The 26,005-nt window shown below is 41.1% G+C and overlaps 1 protein-coding gene across 5 annotated transcripts in view; it reads right to left on the bottom strand.

Moving 5' to 3' along the window:
* Positions 1 to 26,005, bottom strand: part of plppr2a (phospholipid phosphatase related 2a) — a 72,311-nt gene that overhangs the window by 36,126 nt on the left and 10,180 nt on the right. For all 5 annotated transcript variants that reach the window (XM_079641688.1, XM_079641687.1, XM_079641685.1 and 2 more), the window contains exon 3: positions 25,514 to 25,702. In XM_079641688.1, the coding sequence (XP_079497814.1) occupies positions 25,514 to 25,702 (189 nt within the window). The remainder of the gene's footprint in view (positions 1 to 25,513; positions 25,703 to 26,005) is intronic.

Below are 26,005 nucleotides of genomic sequence, written 5' to 3'. Positions count from 1 at the left end.
TGTAGTGTCTCTACTTTAAAGAGTCCTCTCCTGCTGATGTTCAGGTGTATATCAGTATCTAGTGTCTCTACTTTAAAGAGTCCTCTCCTGCTGATGTTCAGGTGTATATCAGTATGTAGTGTCTCTACTTTAAAGAGTCCTCTCCTGCTGATGTTCAGGTGTATATCAGTATGTAGTGTCTCTACTTTAAAGAGTCCTCTCCTGCTGATGTTCAGGTGTATATCAGTATGTAGTGTCTCTACTTTAAAGACTCCTCTCCTGCTGATGTTCAGGTGTATATCAGTATGTAGTGTCTCTACTTTAAAGAGTCCTCTCCTGCTGATGTTCAGGTGTATATCAGTATGTAGTGTCTCTACTTTAAAGAGTCCTCTCCTGCTGATATTCAGGTGTATATCAGTATGTAGTGTCTCTACTTTAAAGAGTCCTCTCCTGCTGATGTTCAGGTGTATATCAGTATGTAGTGTCTCTACTTTAAAGAGTCCTCTCCTGCTGATGTTCAGGTGTATATCAGTATGTAGTGTCTCTACTTTAAAGAGTCCTCTCCTGCTGATGTTAACGTGTATATCAGTATGTAGTGTCTCTACTTTAAAGAGTCCTCTCCTGCTGATGTTCAGGTGTATATCAGTATCTAGTGTCTCTACTTTAAAGAGTCCTCTCCTGCTGATGTTCAGGTGTATATCAGTATGTAGTGTCTCTACTTTAAAGAGTCCTCTCCTGCTGATGTTCAGGTGTATATCAGTATTTAGTGTCTCTACTTTAAAGAGTCCTCTCCTGCTGATGTTCAGGTGTATATCAGTATGTAGTGTCTCTACTTTAAAGAGTCCTCTCCTGCTGATGTGCAGGTGTATATCAGTATGTCTCTACTTTAAAGAGTCCTCTCCTGCTGATGTTCAGGTGTATATCAGTATGTAGTGTCTCTACTTTAAAGAGTCCTCTCCTGCTGATGTTCAGGTGTATATAAGTATGTAGTGTCTGTACTTTAAAGAGTCCTCTCCTGCTGATGTCCAGGTGTATATCAGTATGTAGTGTCTCTACTTTAAAGAGTCCTCTCCTGCTGATGTGCAGGTGTATATCAGTATGTCTCTACTTTAAAGAGTCCTCTCCTGCTGATGTTCAGGTGTATATCAGTATGTAGTGTCTCTACTTTAAAAAGTCCTCTCCTGCTGATGTTCAGGTGTATATCAGTATGTAGTGTCTCTACTTTAAAGAGTCCTCTCCTGCTGATGTTCAGGTGTATATAAGTATGTAGTGTCTGTACTTTAAAGAGTCCTCTCCTGCTGATGTCCAGGTGTATATCAGTATGTAGTGTCTCTACTTTAAAGAGTCCTCTCCTGCTGATGTTCAGGTGTATATCAGTATGTAGTGTCTCTACTGGGACATGTCTTCATGCTTTAATGTTCAAGAAGGTCTTCATTTTTCTCATACTGCCTGTGCTGCAGCACCTCTTTTCACCCTCTGTCTGAAACCAGAGCCCAGTCTGCTCTGATTGGTTAGCTGGCCGGTTCTGTTGTGATTGGTCAACAACTTAGAGATGTCCCGCCCCTTAGCCTATCACGTACAATGTGTTGGAGTGCTAGCCAATAGAAGCGTGAGTGCTACATAGTGATGTCAATATGTTATGGAAGTAAACAAAGGAGTCCAATTGTTAAGACTTTTAAACACCTGAACTTTTGAAAGAACATCCATAACATTAATCTGTTTGCAACTTAGATATATCAATATTCCAATTAGTTGTATATAGACTATTCTGCATAGTTTCTATTATATTCTATTTTGTATTATTTACTTGTACTATCATCTGTTTTATTGAGTTGCTCTGTTGGAGGAGCCTGTGACCAAAGATCTTCATGTTTAGTTATGTCACATGACAATAAAAGCCTTGAAACCTTGGACTTGAATGGAGGGATCACACGGAGTTTAGCCTTTGCCGACCATTTAAATGCACAAAAACCAATATAACACACTATAGGAAAGGTAAAACCCCCAAAAGCCAAACCCAGCCTCTTTAATGGTGGATCTGTACGATGTGATTATGCTGTAAACCCAGCTTTAGAGTGTGTTTCCTGTACGTTAAAGCCACGCCTGCAGAAGACAAACAGCCCGCTGTGAAATCATCGAGTGGTAAGGATGTCAATAAAGCTGCAAGGACAAATCAAGCATCAAACAGCAGAGTGCTGAGATGCAGATTGCCTCCATTAGTTTCCCCTCCTGCAAATAGATTCTGACTCTGTTCAGCCCGCGTTAGAGAAGAAACAAAACAGAAGAGGGCAGATGGAAACAGATGGAGAAATAATGTATGCTTGACTCCGTAATTACGTTACACTGCCCAATGCTGCAAAAGGCTGCTACTACCCAAAGGCCTACCATAACACTACACTACTACACTTAGAAACTAATCACAATGCATAAATACAATAATATCAATAATTATATTTATTTAAAAATACATTTTTTATTTTGTAAATATCAAAGTATAAGTATAAAGTATAAGGAGTTCTTCAGTTGATTTTTTTTTTTGAATGTCATAGTTTGCATATCTAATTTTGTAGTTTCCCCGCTTGTTTTGAGCTCTTTTTGATTGATTAGGATTTAACAAGTCTGAAATAACGAAGTAAGAAGGTGCTATTTTGTTAAAGGTCCCATGTCATGCTTTCCCGGTTATTACCCGTCCCCTTGTGTGTTATGAAGGTTTCTCTGCATGTAAACGGTCTGCAGAGTCACAACCCCTCGAAGTACACCCTGTAGCGAGTAAAACTCTAACACAGAGAAGACCTGTCTATGCTGCCCCAGAACGCCTCGTTGGACATTTCTCATTTTCCATTGTTTGCTTCCTGGGTTCTGTGACGTGTGAACACCCAAATCAACAACAAATTACCGGATTGGCCCAAATGGGCCAATCAGCGGAGCCCCTCACACACCAGGATCCCTTGGCTAACTAACAGGGAGTCCCATTGACTTGCATAGAGCTCCCTGAACGCTGGTAATAGACGAGTTGGGATGGTGGAGAAATGCTCTCCTCAGACCCATTCTCACAGCGTTATAAACCTTTTTCTTACTCAATATCAAGCCACACTTATTGTTTTTACTTCGGCTGTGAGTGTTTGTGTGTGCTCAGGATGAGTTTCGCTTGTTCTCGCTGTATCGCCGACCCGGAAACCTGTCTGCTCCTCGCAGCAACGAACCTCGCAACGTCCCGACCAATCAGAGCACACTGGGCTCACAGGGAGTGGGGGCAGGAGCTCCAACAAGCCGTTTAGGACACATACTATACAGAGCTGCTGTATGAGAAACCAATGTGAGTTTGGAAAATTGCACAATTTAAATCTATTCTAGTAGACCTCAACAATGGAAATATGATCAGTAGAAATGGCCATGACATGGGACCTTTAAGAGCCTTGTATTTGAGTTAGAGAAGCTTAAACAGCCTTAATTTGTATTGAAGTTATTGATGAAGTAACCTTATTGAAGCATATAAAAGGAATATAATAGGGGATCAAAACAGAATTTCAATCTCCCTGGGTGTTTCTCAATGTCGAGGACGCTTGCTTGGTAGCACATGTCTTCCGAGTCAGGTCCTTCAGAAGCGAGGCAAGAATCCTTCCTGGCCTCGGAAAACGAAGAATGGTGGAACAGGCTAACAGGTGTGCGTCATATGCGAGGCCCCGCCTTAAATGGGGCGCGATTTCCGCCAAAGATTTGGAAATTGGTCCGCGCGCAAAGCATTGTGGGGATTTAAAGACCGCGGAGTCTACACATGTGCAGCCTCGAAATGTACCGCTACGAAGTACGCCGGCCTCGGTAGAATTCCAAGTATGCTGGACATTGGAACAGTCCTTCGGTGGGCACTCGATGACGTAGCATGCTTGAAATAGTGGCTCTGGAGCATCCTTCCTCGACATTGAGAAACACTGAATCACACACTCAGAAGATTGAAAATAAAGTTGACTTTGACAATTTCCTTGTGAAATACCGAACAACAATTCACGCTTCACAAATACATGATGCCTCAGACTTAAAAAATAATTGTTTACGTTAGAAAGGTGTTCACGCTTTGAATCTCACAATCTTAACACGTCTGAAATCAAACGTGGTCAGCCTGACATATTCCTTCAATAATAAACCTCAAAGGGGATCTATCATGCAAAATGCACTTTTGTACGTCTTTTATACATGAATATGTGTCCCCGGTGTTCCAGGGAACTCAACAAGTGTCAGAAAACACAACCCTCTCTATTTTCCTCAATACCCACATCTCTTAAAAAGGGGCTACAACGGATCTGATACAGACTGATCCAGATTTGAACACTTCTATGACGTCACAGAAGTGGTGCTACGGCTATTGGGCCAACTCCACAAATCAGGAGGAGACAGTCACGGACATTGCCGTTCGAAAGCGCTGGAGACGCTGTAGTAGATATGCCAGGCCTGTAGGTGGTGCTGTTCTCACAGAATCAGCCCATGCAAAGACAGTGTTAAATTGAGCGAAATGAGGAATGGCTAAAATGCATGATCTGTTTGGTATTTTGAAAAATAAAAAGTATAAATATGCCTTATATAGGTATGGTCCTACACTATATTATTCAAATATAGCATAATAGGTCCACTTTAAATTCCAGGATAAATCCCAAGTGCATTATTCAGCAGCCATAAGAGTCTTTCTCCGGCTCTAATTAAACCAAAGCCTCGAGCATCTCTTGTGTTCTGTCGACCGACTCTAGAACCGTTTGTGAGAAGCTCAGCTCTCCCGCCATGATGAGACGAAATGTTTCTGACAAGATCAGGACGGTTACTCATGTGCAAAGTACAAAGAGACGCCTCGCTTTCACTAGTTTCCCATTATCTGTCGTCATCTACAGCGACCTCAATCTCTGCGGAGCGCTGCTTATGTGAGATCTGGACTAATGGATGATGGGTAGAGTCTGTCTGAGAGCCACAGCATCAACGTCACCTTTGCTCACTGTGCAGGATTTAGACTCCATGAAGAGGAGGGAAAAGATAACATATACTTTAGCGATCTCAATTTGTGAAATGACAACAGCATAAAAAAGACATTGCACAGAAATCAGCAGTAAACACAATACGAAAAAACTCTGAAGGATATTTTTTTGTATTCAACTTTTTATATTTTACTTCCTTTTTATACTACTGCTGTGTAAGATGGACTTTTATTAATCCCTTGTGGGGAAATTGTTTCTCTGCATTTGACCCATCCTAGTGTTAGGAGCAGTGTGCTGCCATTTTGAACGGTGCCCAGGGAGCAGTGTAGGGAACGGTGCCTTGCTCATGGACACCTCGGTAGCATTTGGTCTTGCTGGGACTTGAACTGGTGACCTTCCAGTTGCCAAGCCAACTACCTATCGACTTCGCCACCAGCGCCCACTGTAAAGTGTCTTTGAGCACCTGAAAGCGCTTAGAAATTAAATGTATTATATCTAGAGTATATATATATTGAATACACAATATTAATATACAGAATAGAAGGCTGTACATCATGCTTGTCCAGCCTATCAAACTCCCAATATGTAAACATTGAATACAATATACACTTTACAATTTACATTTGGAGTTAGCAGAATAATTACGGTTTTAAGTTACAGTTAAGTCCTCAAAGCTGAAATCAATATATACAAATGAGACTTCAGTCCCCTGACACAATGAAGAAGGACAACTGAGAAAAGACCCTGGTTGTGTTTCGATGGGCATGGAAACAAATGAACCTAAATACAGGTCATTCAAAAGGTCAAAGGGCGCTGCACGGAGGACTAAAATCACCTCCCCATAGCTTCTCTTTCGATAACTGGACGTATGACTTTGACTTTTGTATGACAACTTTTCCTCACACGATATATATATATATATATATTTAATTTAATATGCCCTTTCCTTGGACACTTAACGTAAATAATATCCTACTTTTAAATTGTGATAGCTGTAGTTTGCCTCCTAATATGTATATTTGTAAGATAACCAACAGGGTCAACATGTATATATTTGACTTTTCAGATGTTTATTTTCTATTTTGAGATGTTTCTATTTGTTTATTTTTATTTTTATAATTATGTACCAATGCCTTTTTTATAACATGCTGAACGTACAAATATCCCAATAAAGTATATCTTATCTTGCTGAGAAATAAGGCATTTTCAAAAGCCTTAACATGCATACGGATAGAAAAATCACTATGCCCTTTTTACGTTCAGCAAAAGTGTGATTTTCAGCTGTCTGAGAATCTGGCAGGCACCCAAACCCTTGTTTAGAGCAGGGGTTCCCAAACTTTTCAGCCCGCGACCCCCAAAATAACAGTGCCAGAGACTGGCGACCCCCTGTCGACGGGGGGGGGGGGGGTCCGCCCATCCAGGATTTGGGCCCGCCCATCCAGGATTTGGGCCCGCAGTTTTAATCAGGGCTGAATACAACATTTTAATTGTTTTATTATTATGTGTATGGTTGTTATTTGTAGGGCTCTGTCCTAATATTTATTTTTGTTTTAAACTATGTCGAAAGATTAGTTTAACATTTTTTTTTTTATTTTGCTATGAAATTCTGAATGAAAGGTTGCGCGCGAGACTGGTTTTTCGCTGGGTTGAGTCGTGTGGGTTTTTGAGTGAGATGCGGCACAGCAGCCTGTCAGTTTACTCTTGCTAGGTTAGTTTGGCTATTATCATTTATATTTATCTGCAACAATGGTGGAAGTGGTTCATGAAAGGCATATGGCAACTCAGCGCCAGATGCAGGCAAATTAGAAGAATTCAGTTACGTTACCAACGTAACTGATTTGCCAGGGACAAGGGAGGCTGGCAATCAATTATATTTTGAAGAGAAATTGACTCAAGCCGGCTCTCTCACAAACTCCGGCTCTGTGCGCAAGCAGACCGCTGCACACGCTATCTGCCTCGCTCAATCTCTCTCTCTCCCTTTCTCTCCATCGCTCAACCTCACTCCACCCTGTGTGCGCTCCTCAAGTTTGCCTGCATGCTTGCCCAAGTTGGCACAGCGTTACAAATGTGCCACAAAACCAACCAATGGATGCAGCCTATAAGACCGTCAACAGCCTGAGAGGATTTTAAATCGCATTTGAACTAAATGCTTATACAATCTGTATTTGTATTGTTGATTTAATGTGTGAACGAGGCGATATAGAGAAGGTTAAGCTGTGACTATTAGGCTGTAATTTGTTATATACTGTTGGAATGGGTAAGCAAGGCCTATTGTTTTGGGATATTTGTGGAGTTAGGTGGTCCATGAGTGTTTTTTATTGGTTAAGTGGTCCTTGGTATGAAAAAGTTTGAGAAACACTGCGCTAGTGGATTGTCAAAGGGGGAGCCTAATTGCAGGGAAATTATACAGATGGCTAGTTCACCCCTGAAAATGTCTATGCAAACGTTATTATTAATAATCATAAAAAATAAAAAATTAGAACAAAAATTAATCAATTTTTTTTAATTTTTTTTAATTTTTTTAATTTTCCATTTTTATTTTGTAATCATCTCGCGACCCCCACTCGGGGTCTCGCGACCCTCCACTTTGGGAACCCCTGGTTTAGAGAATAACAATGGTTCACTCTTCGGAGTATAGATCCATCCCTTCTTACATAAGCGAAAGCTCTTTATCATTGTGCTGCAACATCACTAATCCCACTCTATTCCACCTTTTATTCCCACGGGAAGGAAAATACGGTTATATAATCTTTGTCTTTCCTCAACCATGTTTATCTCCCCCCCCCCCCTTTCCAGATCTGCTCTGTTACAGCCTCACTGTGTTTGTATCAGTGTCTTTCTGCTGTTAATGCATTAAAGAAAAAATACCTTTAGGTGAAGTTTATTTTTAAAGAGTCCTCTCCTGCTGATGTTCAGGTGTATATCAGTATGTAGTGTCTCTACTTTAAAGAGTCCTCTCCTGCTGATGTTCAGGTGTATATTAGTATGTAGTGTCTCTACTTTAAAGAGTCCTCTCCTGCTGATGTTCAGGTGTATATCAGTATGTAGTGTCTCTACTTTAAAGAGTCCTCTCCTGCTGATGTTCAGGTGTATATCAGTATGTAGTGTCTCTACTTTAAAGAGTCCTCTCCTGCTGATGTTCAGGTGTATATCAGTATGTAGTGTCTCTACTTTAAAGAGTTCTCTCCTGCTGATGTTCAGGTGTATATCAGTACAGTATGTAGTGTCTCTACTTTAAAGAGTCCTCTCCTGCTGATGTTCAGGTGTGTATCAGTATGTAGTGTCTCTACTTTAAAGAGTCCTCTCCTGCTGATGTTCAGGTGTATATCAGTATGTAGTGTCTCTACTTTAAAGAGTCCTCTCCTGCTGATGTTCAGGTGTATATCAGTACAGTATGTAGTGTCTCTACTTTAAAGAGTCCTCTCCTGCTGATGTTCAGGTGTGTATCAGTATGTAGTGTCTCTACTTTAAAGAGTCCTCTCCTGCTGATGTTCAGGTGTATATCAGTACAGTATGTAGTGTCTCTACTTTAAAGAGTCCTCTCCTGCTGATGTTCAGGTGTATATCAGTATGTAGTGTCTCTACTTTAAAGAGTCCTCTCCTGCTGATGTTCAGGGGTATATCAGTATGTAGTGTCTCTACTTTAAAGAGTCCTCTCCGGCTGATGTTCAGGTCAGATCAATATGTAGTGTCTCTACTTTAAAGAGTCCTCTCCTGCTGATGTTCAGGTGTATATCAGTATGTAGTGCCTCTACTTTAAAGAGTCCTCACCTGCTGATATAATCCCAGAGCTGGTGAAACATCTACGGTCATGATTTTTTTTTATCGTAGAAAAACCCTTAACCCATGGAATTCTAATCTACTGTTTTTTTCTCTTGATTAATCTCAATCTTTATTTTATATAGCACATTGAAAACCACCTTAGTTGACCAAAGTGCTGTACAGGGAATACTGTACATACAATATCAAATAACACAATAGGAGTAAAATAATAAAACAATAATTAAAAACATGTAAAAACACATACGGTAACACTTTATATTAAGATACACAAACTCACCATCAACTAGTTGTTCATTAAAACGCTTATTAGCAGTATATTGGCTCTTTATTAGTCATTATAAAACACGTATTAATGTTAAAACATATTCTTAGATAGAAATGCCTAATTTTGAGTTATTTAGACACAATTAACACATATAGTTTCATGTCTTGTTACTAGGGATGTAACGATACCAAAAACTCACTGTACGATAATATCGCGAAAAAATGTCCACGGTACGATATTTATCGCAATATTGAAAAATAAAGGAAAAAAAATGTGAATTTTTTTTTTTTTTTTTACTTGAATTTTTTTTTCTTGATCAGATTTGTACAGCATTTTAGGAGGATGGTAGTATTTTAAAGTGTCAACAATATAATAATCAGACCCTGCAATAGAATAAATCAAGTTTCACTTTAGTTTTTCAAGTAACTCAACTCTAACTCACTAACTCACTCACTCGGCATCATCACGGTTATCTTTTAGGAATATGAGCATGTCCACATTTCCAGGTAGAAGCTGGGATGTTTGGGCGTTTACAATATCCCGTGCTGTGGAAAAAACTCTCTCGCTTGGTACTGATGTTGCTGGGACAGAGAGATATGCTTTGGCCATGGTGACAGCAGTGGGTCAAACTGTGCATTGTCTCTCCACCTCTTCAAAAACAATACAGTTTTTGCCAAGAAGGTGAGGCTTACTTACAGGGCGAGATATAAATATACTGTTGGTACTTTTCAATGTCTCTAGGTATGTACATGTAGCCCTGTAAATACCATGTCCTTTTGTGTTATCTGTTTTATGTTCATGTTGTAACCTACTTGCTGCCATGTTGGACAGGTCTCCCTTGAAAGAGAGATCGATGATCTCAATGGTTAAATAAAGGTTTAAAAAAAGATTATTTAAAAAATATTCCATATATCGTTACATCCCTACTTGTTACATAAGAATAGACCATATTTGTTAAGTGTTATTATGGGAGAATTACTATTCTTGTGGTACTACTGCCTTATTAGGCCCATATTGAGCAAATTAAGACCGAAACTCATGTAACTACTTCCTTACTTACAATCAATAAGCCCTAATTAGAGGTTTATTGAGGAAAAACTCTCAACTAATGGCTTATTACTTATTATATGGTCATGTAGAATAAGGCATTAATAAGTATTTTATAATAACTAATAAAGAGTCAATATACTGGTAATAAGCATGTTAATGAACAACTAGTTGATGGTGAATTTGTGTACCTTAATATAAAGTGTTACCACACATACAAATGTAAAAATGTTATGTTCAACTAGTATTAAAAGCAAGTTCAAAGAGGTGACGTATCACAGATATGTTGTGCAGAGGACTTGATTGAGTGAATGCTTCAAAAACACAGATTTGATTCAGTGGCCAAATGCAGGGACGTAAGAATAGATGTTGGCGAGCTGGAGTGAACCCCTGCAGTGAATACAGATCTCTGAGTGAAGTGTGGCAGTCCATCAGCCACGAAGGACCCCTGAGGTGTCTCTCCTGTCTGCCTGACTGAAAACTGGATCAAAGCTAAGAAGCAGAAATGACAGCCACTGTTCGGTCTAATCTCATTTCACAGGAGCGGTTGACTTCTGCCGAAAGCCACTAGATATCGTCAAGAGGAAGGCTTAATACCTCCCTCTCTCTCTCTTTCAATCCTTCACTGTGTAGCCAATGAGGGTGAAGCAACACCAGCCTCAGGCCCATCAGGAAAATGGTGCAGGCAGCTAATAAGACGACCCAACTACAGTGAAAAAGGGGAAACTGGTTAGAGGGATAGTTTGGATTTTTGAGATAGGGTAATACGAGTTATTCAACAATATTCAGTGGATTACCTTCAGTATTGGTTGGCACGTTTCCAGTTTGTAGGAACAGGCACGAAAGCCAAGGGTTGTATAAGGGCGGAAACAAAATGGATTTACGCCAGTTAAAAATAATCAATATCAGTTTAAGTGTACAATATTTTCAGTGATTTACCTTCCTGTCAGACAACCAGTCAGATGGGAGACAGAAGCCATTATATATTACATCACACGTCACTTGTTAGACACTTTTATCCAAAGTGACTTACATACTCAACACTGTGGGCAATCCCCACAGGAGCAATTTGGGGTGAAGTGTCTCAGGGACACGACGACATGCAGACTGCAGAGGGGTTTGAACACAACCCACTGCACCGCATGCCTCCTGAAATATATGCTTTCATTAAAACTACCAGACCCCATTCACAAAAAAACTGTAATTTTACATAAATTAATATAATAGTTGTTGGTCTATTTTAATCTGTGAGCTTGTGTTATTGTCTGTCTTTGCTGTTTTTATGCCAATTCACACAATAAGAGAAACATATTACACGTGTTCTTCTTGGTAAAATGACTGTGTTTGTCAATGGAGTTTGGTGAATTTTAAGATACACATTTGTGAACGTCGTCACTATTTGCATAAGGAACATGGTTAAAGGCACACTCAGGAAAACATATTCAAAACATGGTCATTGTGTCGAGTGCACGCACTGCAATTACTTGACAGTTAACATTTTGTGGACATTTGTAAGATAATAACTTAAATCATAATTTATTCAAGACAGTTTTATTGTAAATCATACTTAACTTAGCTGCTTCCCAGTGCTCCAAAGTAACCTTCTTACCCCCAAACTGAACAACAGATAACTGCTGCTTTCAGTAAATTCTCAATCAGTTAAAACAGCTGTGCTCAATTGGACCGTACCATTTGGTGCATGGGCATGGGGGACAATATTTTCTAAGAATTAAAATAAATGTAATTATTTAGGGCTTCAGTGGTCAGACATAGTGGTATATGTTGACTTATTTGATTTATTGCGTTTAATTATTTTGAGATACATTTTAATATAATTGTAGTTATTTAGAATTACAATTATTAAGTGGATAAATAGTTAATTGGCCTATGGGGAGGGGCTTAACTCATATCAACCTCTGGCCTCAAGAGGAGAGAGGTTAACAGAGCTGTATATATAAATGTGTATTTTCTATTTTGGACTGGACTTCCATGTCATTTCGTTTTTTCACAATTTCTGCTTCAAATAAAAGCACTTAAGTATATGTCTTTGCGACTCTAGCCATCTTATTACATGTCGTAGTTATTGCATCCACACTTTTTGAAGCAACATTATAACAGATTGAAAGGTCTGTCCGACAGCAAGGTAAAGTGGAGAAAATAGTCTAAACATAACATACACTAAAACCGATATAGATTTTAACGGATACTTTTCATTTAGGTGGCCAAAACAACGGATACCTTTCTTTTAGGTGGCTTTAATACATATGGCTTTAATACATATGTCATTATCTTGGTTTTTGTGTCGCTGGTTTCCTTTTGTAGGAACATATTATTTTGTGTTTCGATTCCTTTCTCTGTGTTTTCCCGCATTTTTGTGATTGTCCGCCCCGCCCTGATTCTATCCCTCTGTGTGTAATCTCAATGCTATATTTGTGTTTTTGCCTGCCCTCTCCTGCTGTCAACGTGTGTATATTCAACACAGTCTCACGGCATTTCGTGTTATAGTAACGGAATTAATCTATTGATTCGTGTTCACCAACGCGATTTCCCCATTTTTTTTCGTTTCACACAGAACGATTTTAAAAGCAATGTAAATAATAACAAATTAGAAGGAAAAACAGATTAAAAAAAAAATACAGATTTCAGTATTCTGACACAGAACGATTTTAGAAGCAATGTATTTATATTGGTAGTATGCTTCGTGCCTGCACCAAATAATAACAAATTAGAAGGAAAAAAATTTTTAAAAAATATTTTCTATCAGACCAATCCCTTAAGGTGACAGGAAATGAAGGAGATTGTTGAATGATCCAAATATATAAAAATGGTTTGTAGATGCAATGTGCTGGCTGGTTGGACGATGCTTATCATTTAGATCAGAGCTGAGATTGTGTTGAGGTGGAACTGAACCGACTGTGGTGAATTATCCCTCTGCAGAAAGATCAGCACCACAGATACTAAGAAGAGATAAAGCCACTTTAATGTGCTGTGAGATAAAAAAAAAAAAAAAGAACACGTATACCTCACCCCTGCTATGAGTACAATCCATATCATTGTCTCTGAGCTACTTTCCGTCTTCTCTCTTATATTTTGTGATGGGGCTGCACATTCGTTTTCTCCAATTACTCTGCATCAACATCATACAACCTCTTATCTCACATTTTTCTCATTTCCCTTTTCATGAAAATATGAAGAACAGAAGTCAAGGAGCAGAAAGGAAGCCGTCTCAATGGCGGCCAATGTCACAGCAATCAATGAACCCCCCCCACATGGAGCCCAACCTGCCATCTGTCCAATTAACCTGGGTAAGCATCACAAGTGTGTGTGTGTGTGTGTGTGTGTGTGTGTGTGTGTGTGTGTGTGTGTGTGTGTGTGTGTGGCAATAAATTGGTTTCATAGCCTAAGCCCAATATGAGTTAGCATTTTAGCACTTGGAGGTTCCCTCGTCTTGAAGTCAATGGTTTCTTGGTTGAGTTTTTGGTTAAAAGCCTAACATAAATAAGGTCTGTGGTTAACACAAGCTGAAGAGATTTAAACGTTTTGTTCTACGACATAAAATCATCAGTAAATACCTCACTGGTGATAGTCTTAAGCTTCAATGAGTCTTAAAAAAGTGGTGGTTTCTAACAAGTGTCTAATCTAAACGTCATCAGGCCAAAAATGAGCCGCCTTAAGCTAGCTGTGGTGACGTGAAGTCATGTGACCGTACTGTAGTTCCTTTATAGCCCAATGTTATATTTTTGACTCCTGGCTATTGCATTTACGCTTCAACTGTTACAAAGGTGGTGTTAATGTATGGGGGTTAATACACGAGCTGAACCAAACGTCTTAGTATCCTCAAAGTTTTGTTTGCCACAGAGATTATTTCCTGCAATTTTCCAGATTTAATTGGAAGAATAACGTTGCCTTTTATGTGAAAGTAGCCTCTGTGATGCTAACATCTGGGTGTGCCTGCAAAAATACGCCATTACTGCACCACTTTATAACTACCGGGATAAATAAAGTATTCTGATTCTGTGCGTGTAGGTCTGAAATGGGAGAAAGAGATTTGAAAAGTAGTAAAAGCTTCAGTCACACAGATAGAGAGAAAGGAAGGAAGGCATTGATCCATGTCTGTGCAATTGTGCATGAATGTGAGAGTTGTGTGCCGGGTTGATGTGAGGTCATGGTTCAGTCCCCTGACATCATGCTGAGGACGCTGACAGGACACCTCTGTGACAGGAATATGTCTGAGGTTAAAGATAGGACAAATACAAAAAATACAGGATCTTGTTTTAGCTTTTACTGACCATTGGTCCTGGTGAATTACTGGATTACCAACACTAACTCAAGACCTGAGCATTCTGATATTACATTACATTACATTTAGCTGACGCTCTTATCCAAAGAGACTTACAATAAGTGCATTCGACCAAGAAGATACAAACTTGAAGAAAGCAGAATCATATAAGTACATCAGGTTTCATAGAGCCAAACAGTTCAAGTGCTACTCAACTGGCTTTAGATAAGCCAGTCCTTTGTTAGTATATAAGTGCTCTGTTACGGCCTGTCCACACACAGGCATGACAAATCTTGAAAAATCTTGAAGCTGGGCGTGTCTGAAGCTTGGCGATTTTTTGCGCGCAACGCGACCAACAACCAATCACATGAATGTCCCGCCCCCGACATACAAAGCAATAGCAATGTTAAAACGAAGTAAACTGGATATAAACTCTCCAAACAGGCGAAAACCTACCAGTTTCACCCACTGTCTCTGCCACCTCCCTCCATGCCTGGTTCCTCCGGTTTGTATCCTGGTAAATAGTTCTGGTCGTAAAGAACCGGGTGATTTGCTACCGTAATATCTCGTTTGGAATATGAGGAACTGAACTGCGGTCTGGCTCTCCCAGCTTGCACGCGGTTTGATTGGCTAGCGCTTGAACTGGCGGGATTTGCATAAACGGGATTTGATTGGCTGATGCCAGCTTCGAAAGCATCGGGAGCATCAAAAGTTGAACATTGCTCAACTTTTGATGCTCACGATGCTTGCAAAGCCATGCTCCGCTCCCCACAATGCAGTTCGGCGAAGATTACAAATCTTCTACGTCACCCCATTCAAGTGAATGGACGAAGCTTTGAAAGATTTGTTTCATGCCTGTGTGTGGACGGGCCGTTAGTAATTCAATCTCTCGAAGTGGAGTCGAAAGAGATGAGTTTTCAGTTTGCGCCGGAAGATGTGTAAGCTTTCTGCTGTCCTGATGTCAATGGGGAGCTCATTCCACCATTTTGGAGCTAGGATAGCAAACCCACGTGTTTTACTACGCTGTATTAGGTCGCATTCACACCTAATAGTCCGCTCTCAGGTGCGCACCAGATGACAGTTTGTTACATTGTTCAGAAGGTTTGGTTTGCGTTCACACGGGCAAAACTCAAACGGACTATAAACGTTAAACACAAGTCATGTGCACAGAAATGCTGTTCAACCATTGGTCAGACATTAAGGGGGTAAAAACGCAAATCCCGACAATTTCTACCGGAGCCTCCTTCAAAATCTTTAGCGAAAGAGTCTTTTGCTAAAGATTTTGAAGACATCCGCGTTCTTGTGACGCGTAAATACTACACTTCCTATGTTTTGGTGCGGACTGCGTTCACACCAGAGTTCACAAGCAAGCGCTCCGAGACCACCTATTTTAGCGGACCAGAGTCTGGTTGTTTAGTTCACTTCAGAGGTCTCAGACTGCGTTCACAACGACCCAAGCAAACCGCACCAAGCGGCTAAACGCACCAGGGTTCGATTCAACCGGAATATACAAGGCAGGTGTGAATGCGACCTTAGTTTAGCCTTAAAATGCCTAAAGATAAAACTATACAGAATAACATGTCAATAAGGAGGTTAAAATATGAACGTTCGGTGGAGTAAAGAATTGTCATAATGCTTGTTGGTGTACAAGTAGAGCAATTAAGCTAACTGCTAACATGTAGCACACGCCAGCAACAATGAAAAGCAAGTGTGGCCAGTTTGTTTAGTTTTTTACAGACTGAATTATTATTGTTGTTTATTTCAAATTCCCAAAGTACAACCTGTATTAATGAGGCCATCTTTTAAGCTGAGAAAGTCATTTTGAACGCTCGTCTTTCTCCAGTAACTCTGTATTTTCATGCAGCTAGTTAGCTTAGCTTAGCACAGAGACTGGAAAGATGGGGAAACAGATCGGTTTGCCAAATCCTATAAACATTAAGAATCTTAAATAAGTTCAAATGTGGTCTTAATGGGTCATAGTTGAGTTTATATTTATTAAGCTTTAGTGGAGGTATAACTTGGGAAATTGTGACATGCCATATTTCAGGCTGACTAATTTTGAGCTTGCAATAGTGTTTCAACTGCACCGCTTTAATGTTTCACCTAGAGCTGAACTGGGTGAGTCAGAACAAAGCAGAAAACATACTTTTTTTGAATGTAAGATAAGCATGCATTCCTCACTGTGTCTGCCTTTCATCTCAGTACGACTTCAGTCACATAAAATACTTCCTGCTCCTTTTTATCAGAGGGAGGAGAGCGGGAAGCGGGACAGAGGAACGGAAATGTGATGTTCACGGTTCACAGAAGAAGTGTTAATTGGAAGGTAAGACACAAACAGGTGTGAAGAGAGGTCGGAGGAGGGGAGACATAAAGCGTCTGGAACATCAGAGGAGGTGTTGATGAGAGTGGAGACAATCTTGGGAAATCCAGAGGTGGTGGAAAACATGTGGAAAATGAAGTGCTTTCACATTGAAGTTGGGTGAAGACTGCAGCTTTTTAACCCAAACATATATGAGGATAACATTGCATGTGGAAGGTGATGAATATAAAATGATGGCAAAAAGGTCAGTGTGGATGAGATGTGAGGAAGGTCGTGCAAAGAGAGGAAACTAAACAGATCAAAGGAGGGATTTACGGAGGAGCGTGAACACACATTTGTCAGATTGAATCTAAACTAGATAAGTTAATTCATCCTAGATTGAACTGGCTTACAAGCTCCATTAGTTTAGCTTCCAAGATGCACTTAAAATGAACTCAAGTGTGGTTTAGTGCAGACTTGCCAGCGTTACTGCAGCAGTTGTTCAAAATCTGACCGTATTCAAGCAGCAATATTCTTTTAATGGAAATAAGTTTTATTAAAGTCATTTCTTAGGTTTTTTTTCAATGCAAACTCGTGTGAAATGCCATTATGGGTTAGGTACATCTATAATATGGTAATGACAAGGTTTCCATCAAAATCTATCGCTTATTTTAAAGGTCCCATGTCATGGCCATTTCTACAGACCATAATTCCATTGTTGAGGTCTACTAGAATAGATTTAAATTGTTCAATTTTCCAAACTCACATTGGTTTCTCATACAGCATCTCTGTAGAGTATGTGTATTCACTCTCTGTCCTAAACGGCTTGTTGGAGCCCCCCCTCCCTCCCTGTGAGCCCAGTGTGCTCTGATTGGTCGGGACGTTGCGAGGCTCGTTGCTGCTGCGAGGAGCGGACAGGTTTCCGGGTCGGCGATACAGCGAGAACAAGCGAAACTCATCCTGAGCACACACAAATACTCACAGCCGAAGTAAAAACAATAAGTGGGGCTTGATATTGAGTAAGAAAAAGGTTCATAACGCTGTGAGAATGGGTCTGCGGAGAGCATTTCTCCACCATCCCAACTCGTCTATTACCAGCGTTCAGGGAGCTCTATGCAAGTCAATGGGACTCGCTGTTAGTTAACCAAGGGATCCTGGTGTGTGAGGGGCTCCGCTGATTGGTCCATTTGGGCCAATCCGGTCATTTGTTGTTGATTTGGGTGTTCACACGTCACAGAACCCAGGAAGCAAACAATGGAAAAAATATATATATATATGAACTGAACATTTTGAATAAATGCTTGTTTGCATTAATATATTAATAAATAGTGATTATTATGAGTTAGTTCATCAAGATAAGCAGCAAGTGGTGCCAGTACCGCTGCAGACAAAGAGGGAAGAATAAATGTTCATGTGAATGATTCTCTGAATATTGCCGTTGCACTTCGTAGCATTTTGCTTTTTCTCATCAGCCAAGATTTCAAACTTAAAGTGAAACCAAAATAGATCAACCAAATTAGAAGCTAATTTTGTTGTCCTCTGGCAGAAATCATGGGAACATTGTTTATAAAATGATGTCACCATTATCATTACGACAGAAGCACGCTAACACAAGCATGTGACTAACAGACAGAGTGAAGATGTCAGCTCCCTCCTCTTCTGCTTCAGTCTCAGCGGTGGATTGGCTCCTTGAGCTGAAACTTCACAAGGTGATGGATGAGTTTAATTAAATGTTGATGTCCAACTGGGATCTGTCTGAGAGTTAGTCTCTTTGGGGCCTGCTGGACTCTGGCAAGGACCCAAATTTGATCGCTGATTACCCAAAGTGACTCCACCAGACAGGGTCTCCCTCCTTTGAGACCACATATTATGGTCATTTTCAGGTCAAATGTTAAGCTTTAGAGCTAATTATCTCTTCACACAGTGCTCTAAGGTGAGTGACTTGCATTTCTAGCAAGACCAGAGACTGTCCTGAATATTTTGATATGTTACACTTTGGTATAACAAATACATTTAAAAAGGTGATTTAAGGAGAAATCTACAAATCTAAAAATACCCTTATGCTGCGTTCACACCGGACGCGATGCGATGTTTGAGGACGGAACGATTACATTAAAGTCAATGCAGAGACGCGGACAGACGCACATTTGCTCCGACGGCGCGCATGAAGCGGTTGATGCGAATTCCGCGGCGCGATTGAGGCGAGTGAAGGGGGTTCGAGTTCAATTTTTTCAACTCGAGCGTGAAATTAGCGTGACGCGTAGCCAATCAGCGGTGAGGATCTCAGCCTGCTGTCACTGATGTTGAACCACAAAACCAAAACATCAGCCGTTAGCTGTTAGCACTCAGAGCTCACAGCTCCTCATATCTGTTCAGAAATTCTTGCTGATATTCAGGTGTATATCAGTATGTAGTGTCTCTACTTTAAAGAGTCCTCTCCTGCTGATGTCCAGGTGTATATCAGTATGTAGTGTCTCTACTTTAAAGAGTCCTCTCCTGCTGATGTTCAGGTGTATATCAGTATGTAGTGTCTCTACTTTAAAGAGTCCTCTCCTGCTGATGTTCAGGTGTATATCAGTATGTAGTGTCTCTACTTTAAAGAGTCCTCTCCTGCTGATTTTCAGGTGTATATCAGTATGTAGTGTCTCTACTTTAAAGAGTCCTCTCCTGCTGATGTTCAGGTGTATATCAGTATGTAGTGTCTCTACTTTAAAGAGTCCTCTCCTGCTGATGTTGAGGTGTATATCAGTATGTAGTGTCTCTACTTTAAAGAGTCCTCTCCTGCTGATTTTCAGGTGTATATCAGTATGTAGCGTCTCTACTTTAAAGAGTCCTCTCCTGCTGATTTTCAGGTGTATATCAGTATGTAGTGTCTCTACTTTAAAGAGTCCTCTCCTGCTGATGTTCAGGTGTATATCAGTATGTAGTGTCTCTACTTTAAAGAGTCCTCTCCTGCTGATGTTCAGGTGTATATCAGTATGTAGTGTCTCTACTTTAAAGAGTCCTCTCCTGCTGATGTTCAGGTGTATATCAGTATGTAGTGTCTCTACTGGGACATGTCTCCATGCTTTAATGTTCAAAAAGCTCTTTATTGTTCTCATACTGCCTGTGCTGCAGCACCTCTTTTCACCCTCTGTCTGAAACCAGAGCCCAGTCTGCTCTGATTGGTTAGCTGGCCGGCTTTGTTTTGATTGGTCAACCACTTGGAGATGTCCCACTCCTTGGCCTATCACGTACAATGTGTAGGAGCGCTAACAAATAGAGGCGCGAGTGTTATAGTGATCTGACTTTGTTCAGGAAGTAAACAAATGAGTCCAGTGGAGGCTTTTCTCGAGGGAACACAGAAATGTTATCCTTTGCAGACCATTTACATGCACTAAAACCTATATAAGACACTACAGGAAAAGGGAAAACCCTAAAAAGCATTATAGGGCCTCTTCAAACTTCTCTATAGCACCAAATACAGGCAGAGATGCACAAAGACTGGGTTGACATGTCGAGAATCAAAAGACAGTCCTTTGTTCAAACTACAATAGGCGCTTTCACACCAAGTACTTTGCCGTACTTCATGAGAACTCTTTAGTTCTCATGAACTAAAGAGCAGATCGCGTTCACACCGGAATAAGTCCATGAGGGAGGATTAGGCAAATGAAGCCGCTGACGTCACTTCTTCTTCTTCTGCTTTGGGTTTACTGGCAGGCCGCAAACAACTTCACGGCGTATATTGCCACCCGAAGTCCCCGGCCGGAAGTCCCCGGAGTTGGGGAGTGGCTTCAGTAGAAGCTGCTGGGACTCCCAGCAGCTTCTACTGAAGCCTTCTGAGTAAATCGCCAGAACGCCGACACCTCCTCATCTCCACCGCTCCCATGTTTTCTTTTGTGTTGCCATAAGTTAGTCTCTCTGCGTTGGTGCGCTGGGCTAATGCTAATGCTAATAATGCTAATGCGAGCAAATAAAATGGCAGCTTCACAAAACTTTTTGGGAGTTTTAAGGGACGTGGTTTGCAATCCGCCCAGCCAATCAGAAATGGGAACCTTATCTCCCATGAAAGTACCTGGTCTCTAGCAGGGACTGAAAAGGGGGTGAAAAGGTTCACACATTTTCGGAATTATATTTCGGAACTATACTGGGAAAAGTACTCCGGTGTGAAAGGGACTAATGCTACTTGTTGCTTGCCAATTAAATTGTTTCAGTACATTTCAATTAGTTGACATTTTATCCAAAGTGACTCCCAATCAGTGCTCTGAACCATAGAGATACAAACTCAAAATGCAAGAATCCTGCAAATCAGCTTTCAATAAGCCAAACCATTGTAAGTGCTGCTGCATTTCAACCAAACCGTGTACAGAAGTGAGTTACTATTGGCCAAAGTGCAGTGGAAGCAGGTGGGTTTTCGGTCTATGACAAAAGGTCGGTAGATTTCAAGCTATTCTGAATTTAATGGGGAGCTCATTCCAGCATAGGAGCCACAAAACCAGCTACACCATGACAGATTCACTAGAACCATTTAAAAAAAAGACACAACTGTTCGTATAAAAGGTGGCCGTGCGGATATCCCCAAACACAAGGTCGGATTTGCTTCCCTGGATAAAAGGAGATCATCCTGCTGAGGAAACAGAGGAGAAGCACGGAGCATATTCACACCTGACTGGGGCCATCACAAGGAGTTACTGCAACACACACACACACACACACACACACACACACACACACACACACACACACACACACACACACACACCAAAGCCCCTGTCAGTGCAGGTTAGTCCAGACTAGTCGAGTTAGTCATGTGCTCTGACCCAAATCAACTTCTAAGTTCATGTTCTCTCAGTTTGGGGCAGCTTTCAGGATCTGCTGGCTCCTGATTGGTGCACATTAGTGCTAAAGAGTGCACCTGCTGTTTATATAACCAATGTTACACAATACTGAAGTGATGGTGCAGGGTTTTAATTTGACTGAAGGACACCTTAACCCGGGCTATTGGGACGGGGGGACTTCATCTTCATTACATTACTGTAGATTACATTTGATTTAGCTGATGATTTGAAGTGATGAACAATAAGTGCAATCAACCATGGAGATACAAATTACTTTACAGCTTTAAATAAGCTAAACCCTTTTAGTTACAGTGTCTATGTTTCTGTGTATTGGTCAAGGTGGAGTGAAAATAGATGTGTGTGTGTTTATATCAAACGCCAAGCACACATTTTATTGTGTGGTGAAATGATACACAAAGTCAATTTACCAAAGTGAAATTGTACAGGGATGATTTTGCACCTTTCACACAGCTTGAACCATTTCTAAACTTGAGAAATCACAGATGGATAGAAAGATTAGAGCTGTCTGTCATCACGAATCAACATCTGAAATGCTGTTGAGTGCACCTACTCACACGGTGTGTAGATATATGTGTATAAATAACAACATTGCTGCTGTATTAATGCCTCGTTTAGAAATAAGAGTGTTATTAAAGCAGCTGAAATGATTGCAAAGCCCTAATCGATCCAAACCCAATTTAGAAAACAAGTTATTTGCTTGTCGTCTTCTGGACACAAGACCTCGCTGGCACGCCTGCAGCTGGTACAAAACGCTACGGCTCGGCTGCTTACAGGAACACGCAAGCATGAACACACCGATTCTGGCTTCCTGTCCATTTTAGAGTTCATTTTAAGATTTTATTGTTTGTTTTTAAATCTCTTAATGGGCTGGCCCCTCAGTACATCTCAGACCTTCTCCAGGTGTACACCCCCTCAAGGGCTTTGAGGTCGGCGGATCCCGAAAACTAGGAAAAAGACCAGGGGAGACCGAGCGATCTCAGCGGTAGCCCCCAGGCTCTGGAACGACCTGCCTCCCCCCAAGTCAAATTGTCGCCCACCCTTCAAACGTTTAAGTCCCGCCTGAAGACCCACCTCTTTCCCCTCTATGTTTTATCGATTGTTATGCTTCTATTTGTCTGTCCATAGCCCTTATGTGCCTTTTTATCTATTCTTATGTGTGCCTTTTATTTATTATTGTAATATTATATTTTATTATAATGTTATTTCTGCTGTGAAGTGTTTCGGTGCCATATAAATAAAGGGGATTGGATTGGACACAAATGACAAGGCGGGAATTTAAACTTCTTTTAGGCATCCTTTTGATCATTTTTCTTGCCATTAAATCTGTTTATTTAAACCCGGAAACCAGTCAATTAGCGAATGCACCGATCTTCAATTTTGTTTAAACTTGAAACATTAACCTGCATTATGTTACGTATACGCATTACGTATTCACTAACCCTGTAACGTATCATTCCTCCTAAGATCTGAGTAATCGAAGTAAACATGATTTGGTCTGCTGTAACCTTTAAATGGTTGTATAGCGGCTACTGTACGACTGTCCCACATTAAAGGAAGTGTAACCTCCGATCCTCTTCTCTCTGCCGCTGTTGCTGTTTCCAGTCTGTGTGTTTAATCCGCTCGGGTTATTTCTCTGCTTTGCATGGATGCTGCAGGATGGTTCTGTTTCCAGGTCTGTTGGGATGTAGGTTGGTGCCAGGTGTTCTGCATTTCACACTTAGCTGGGGGTTCAACAGCTAACCAAACACACAGCACACACAAAACCCCCACTCCTGTAAATTGCCCTCTTTCTGTGCTCGTTCTCGCCTTGTTCTTGAGACTTTTCCAACATCATCGGCCGCCCGTCATTATCGCTCCGCCTTTCAACTTTTCCTTCTCCATTTTCCTGTCTCTTTGGATCTTCTTCTGTGGGACCTTCTGCCTTTTTTCTTTCTCTAATGACCTGCCTGCTGCCCATTCCCATCACGTCTCTGTGTGGTCTGAGGTGATTCTCCTCCACACACACACACACACACACACACACACACACACACACACACACACACACACACACACACACACACACACACACACACACACACACACACACACACACACACACACACACACACACACACACACACACACACACACACACACACACACACACACACACACACACACACACACACACACACACACACACACACACACACACAGAGAGAGAGAGAGAGAGAGAGAGATACAAAGACACACACACACACACACACACACACACACACACACACACACACACACACACACACACACACACACACACACACACACACACACACACACACACACACACACACACACACACACACACACACACACACACACACACACACACACACACACACACACACACACACACACACACACACATGGTTATCGCTGCTCACACACTTATTCTATTTCTCTTACATGCACACATATTTTTGCAAACATGAAAATCCACACACAGATACATATGCACCTTAAGCAGAAACACCACACACACACACACACACACACACACACACACACACACACACACACACACACACACACACACACACACACACACACACACACACACACACACACACACACACACACACACACACACACACACACACACACACACACACACACACACACACACACACACACACACACACACACACACACACACACACACACACACACACACACACACACACACACACACACACACACACACACACATTATACATTCACCTTTATGGCTAGGCTAGAGGGGGTTGAAAGTCATGCAGCGTGCCAATCTGCTCACCATCTCAGCGTTGGAGCAAACACACTCCAACAATTATTCATCCCAAACTCAATCAAGCGAAGAACAAAGCAACTATCACTCCCGGTGAAACTGTGGCTGGGAGAGGGCTGTGTTGTCTTCTACCAATAGGAAGGTTGGGGGTTCAATTCCAACGTACATGAACGCAGGTTCCCATGCCCAGTGGCAAAGCTGCGTGGTAAAGACTGAACAAGCGCCACTTGCAGTCCATTTAATGCAAACCTCAACTTTGAAAACATCTAACTTTCTATTGAAGCTGGTTTCCTTTTTCAATATGTACTAGATGCCAGAGGTGGAAAGTACATTTACTAAAGTATTGTACTTTTTTCTGACATATATGTCCCTACTATGGTATTTCAATGTAATGCTTACTATACAAATATCATACTTTTTACTCCATTACATTTCATTTAAACTTTTTACATATGAAAACGCCTGATATGGTGACATGGTGTAATGCAGTGCTGTACTACTAATCTAAACAGTGTTTTAGTATTTACATGTAGTCCACATTGACACACTAGAACACTAACATGCTCTTACATGTATAAAAACAGGATAATGATATAATATAAGGTCCATTCTAAACAACGAGCACTTTTGATATTTTAAATACATTTTAATTTTTTATTTAACCTTTATTTAACCAGATAAAAGCATTGAGACAAAATCTCATTTGCAATGCTGACCTGGCCAAGAAGGCAGCAACGTTACACATAACACAAACATATAAAATACAGAGAACATAACTAAGAAAAGAAAACACGAAAAGCAGTCACTACATTGAGCACATTAGGACAGTAAGAAAGGCACTACTTATAACTGCAAGAGCAGCTGGAAGTAAGGACTTCAGACAACTCCAATTTAAAACATGCTATTGAGACAAGTGCCCTCAGTTTGAGTCGTGATTGAAGGTCATTCCAAGGACCATAATAAAAAAGACTCCTTTCTCCAGCCTCAGTCCGCACAGCAGGAACCTGGAACCGTATCCAGGCACTGGGTCTGAGGTTGTAATTTACTACTTCATTCATATCATTCTGAAATCAGCCATTGTAAAGAACGAGTACTTGTTGTACTTTAAGAACATTTGAATGCAAATACTTTTGTACTTTTATTCAAGTGAAATATTCAATCAACACTTGAACTTGAAGTAGAGTATTTTACAACCCCACTTCAAACTCTCTCTCCACCTTTTCTTCCACACTTATTAAATAAACAAAGCCGACTCTTACCGTGACGGTGGGGATGGCCGTGACCAGCGAGTAGATGAGGAGGGGGGGGGTCTTGCTGCCTTCATCTGGCCCGGGGTAAGGCTTGGAGAAGGTCTTATCGTAGCAGAAGAAGCCCTGGATGTGGACGGGGAAAGTGTCCGTGTACTCAAAGTAGTAAGCCAGCAGCACCGTCCCAGCCATGATCACCAGCTGGAAATAAAACATGATCCCTCCGTTAGGAAGTGAGGAGACGGGAGGTGAAGAGGAGGAGGAGGAGGAGGAGGAGGAGGATGAGAAGAAGAAGAAGAGGGGAGAGTAGAGTCCCTGTTCCCCTCCACTGGGAGATGCATAGGAAACAGAGAGAGAGAGAGATCTGCAGGAGGAGGCTTCACTCCTTCAAAAAGAGGAATACAAGAGGGAACCGCAGCACAGGCGGCAAAAACAAAGAGTTGCATAGAGAGAGAGAGAGAGAGAGAGAGAGAGAGAGAGAGAGAGAGAGAGAGAGAGAGAGAG

This window comes from Notothenia rossii (genome assembly GCF_949606895.1).
Source record: "Notothenia rossii genome assembly, chromosome: 8".
Taxonomy (NCBI): domain Eukaryota; kingdom Metazoa; phylum Chordata; class Actinopteri; order Perciformes; family Nototheniidae; genus Notothenia; species Notothenia rossii.
This window is presented reverse-complemented; position numbering and strand designations above follow the sequence as displayed.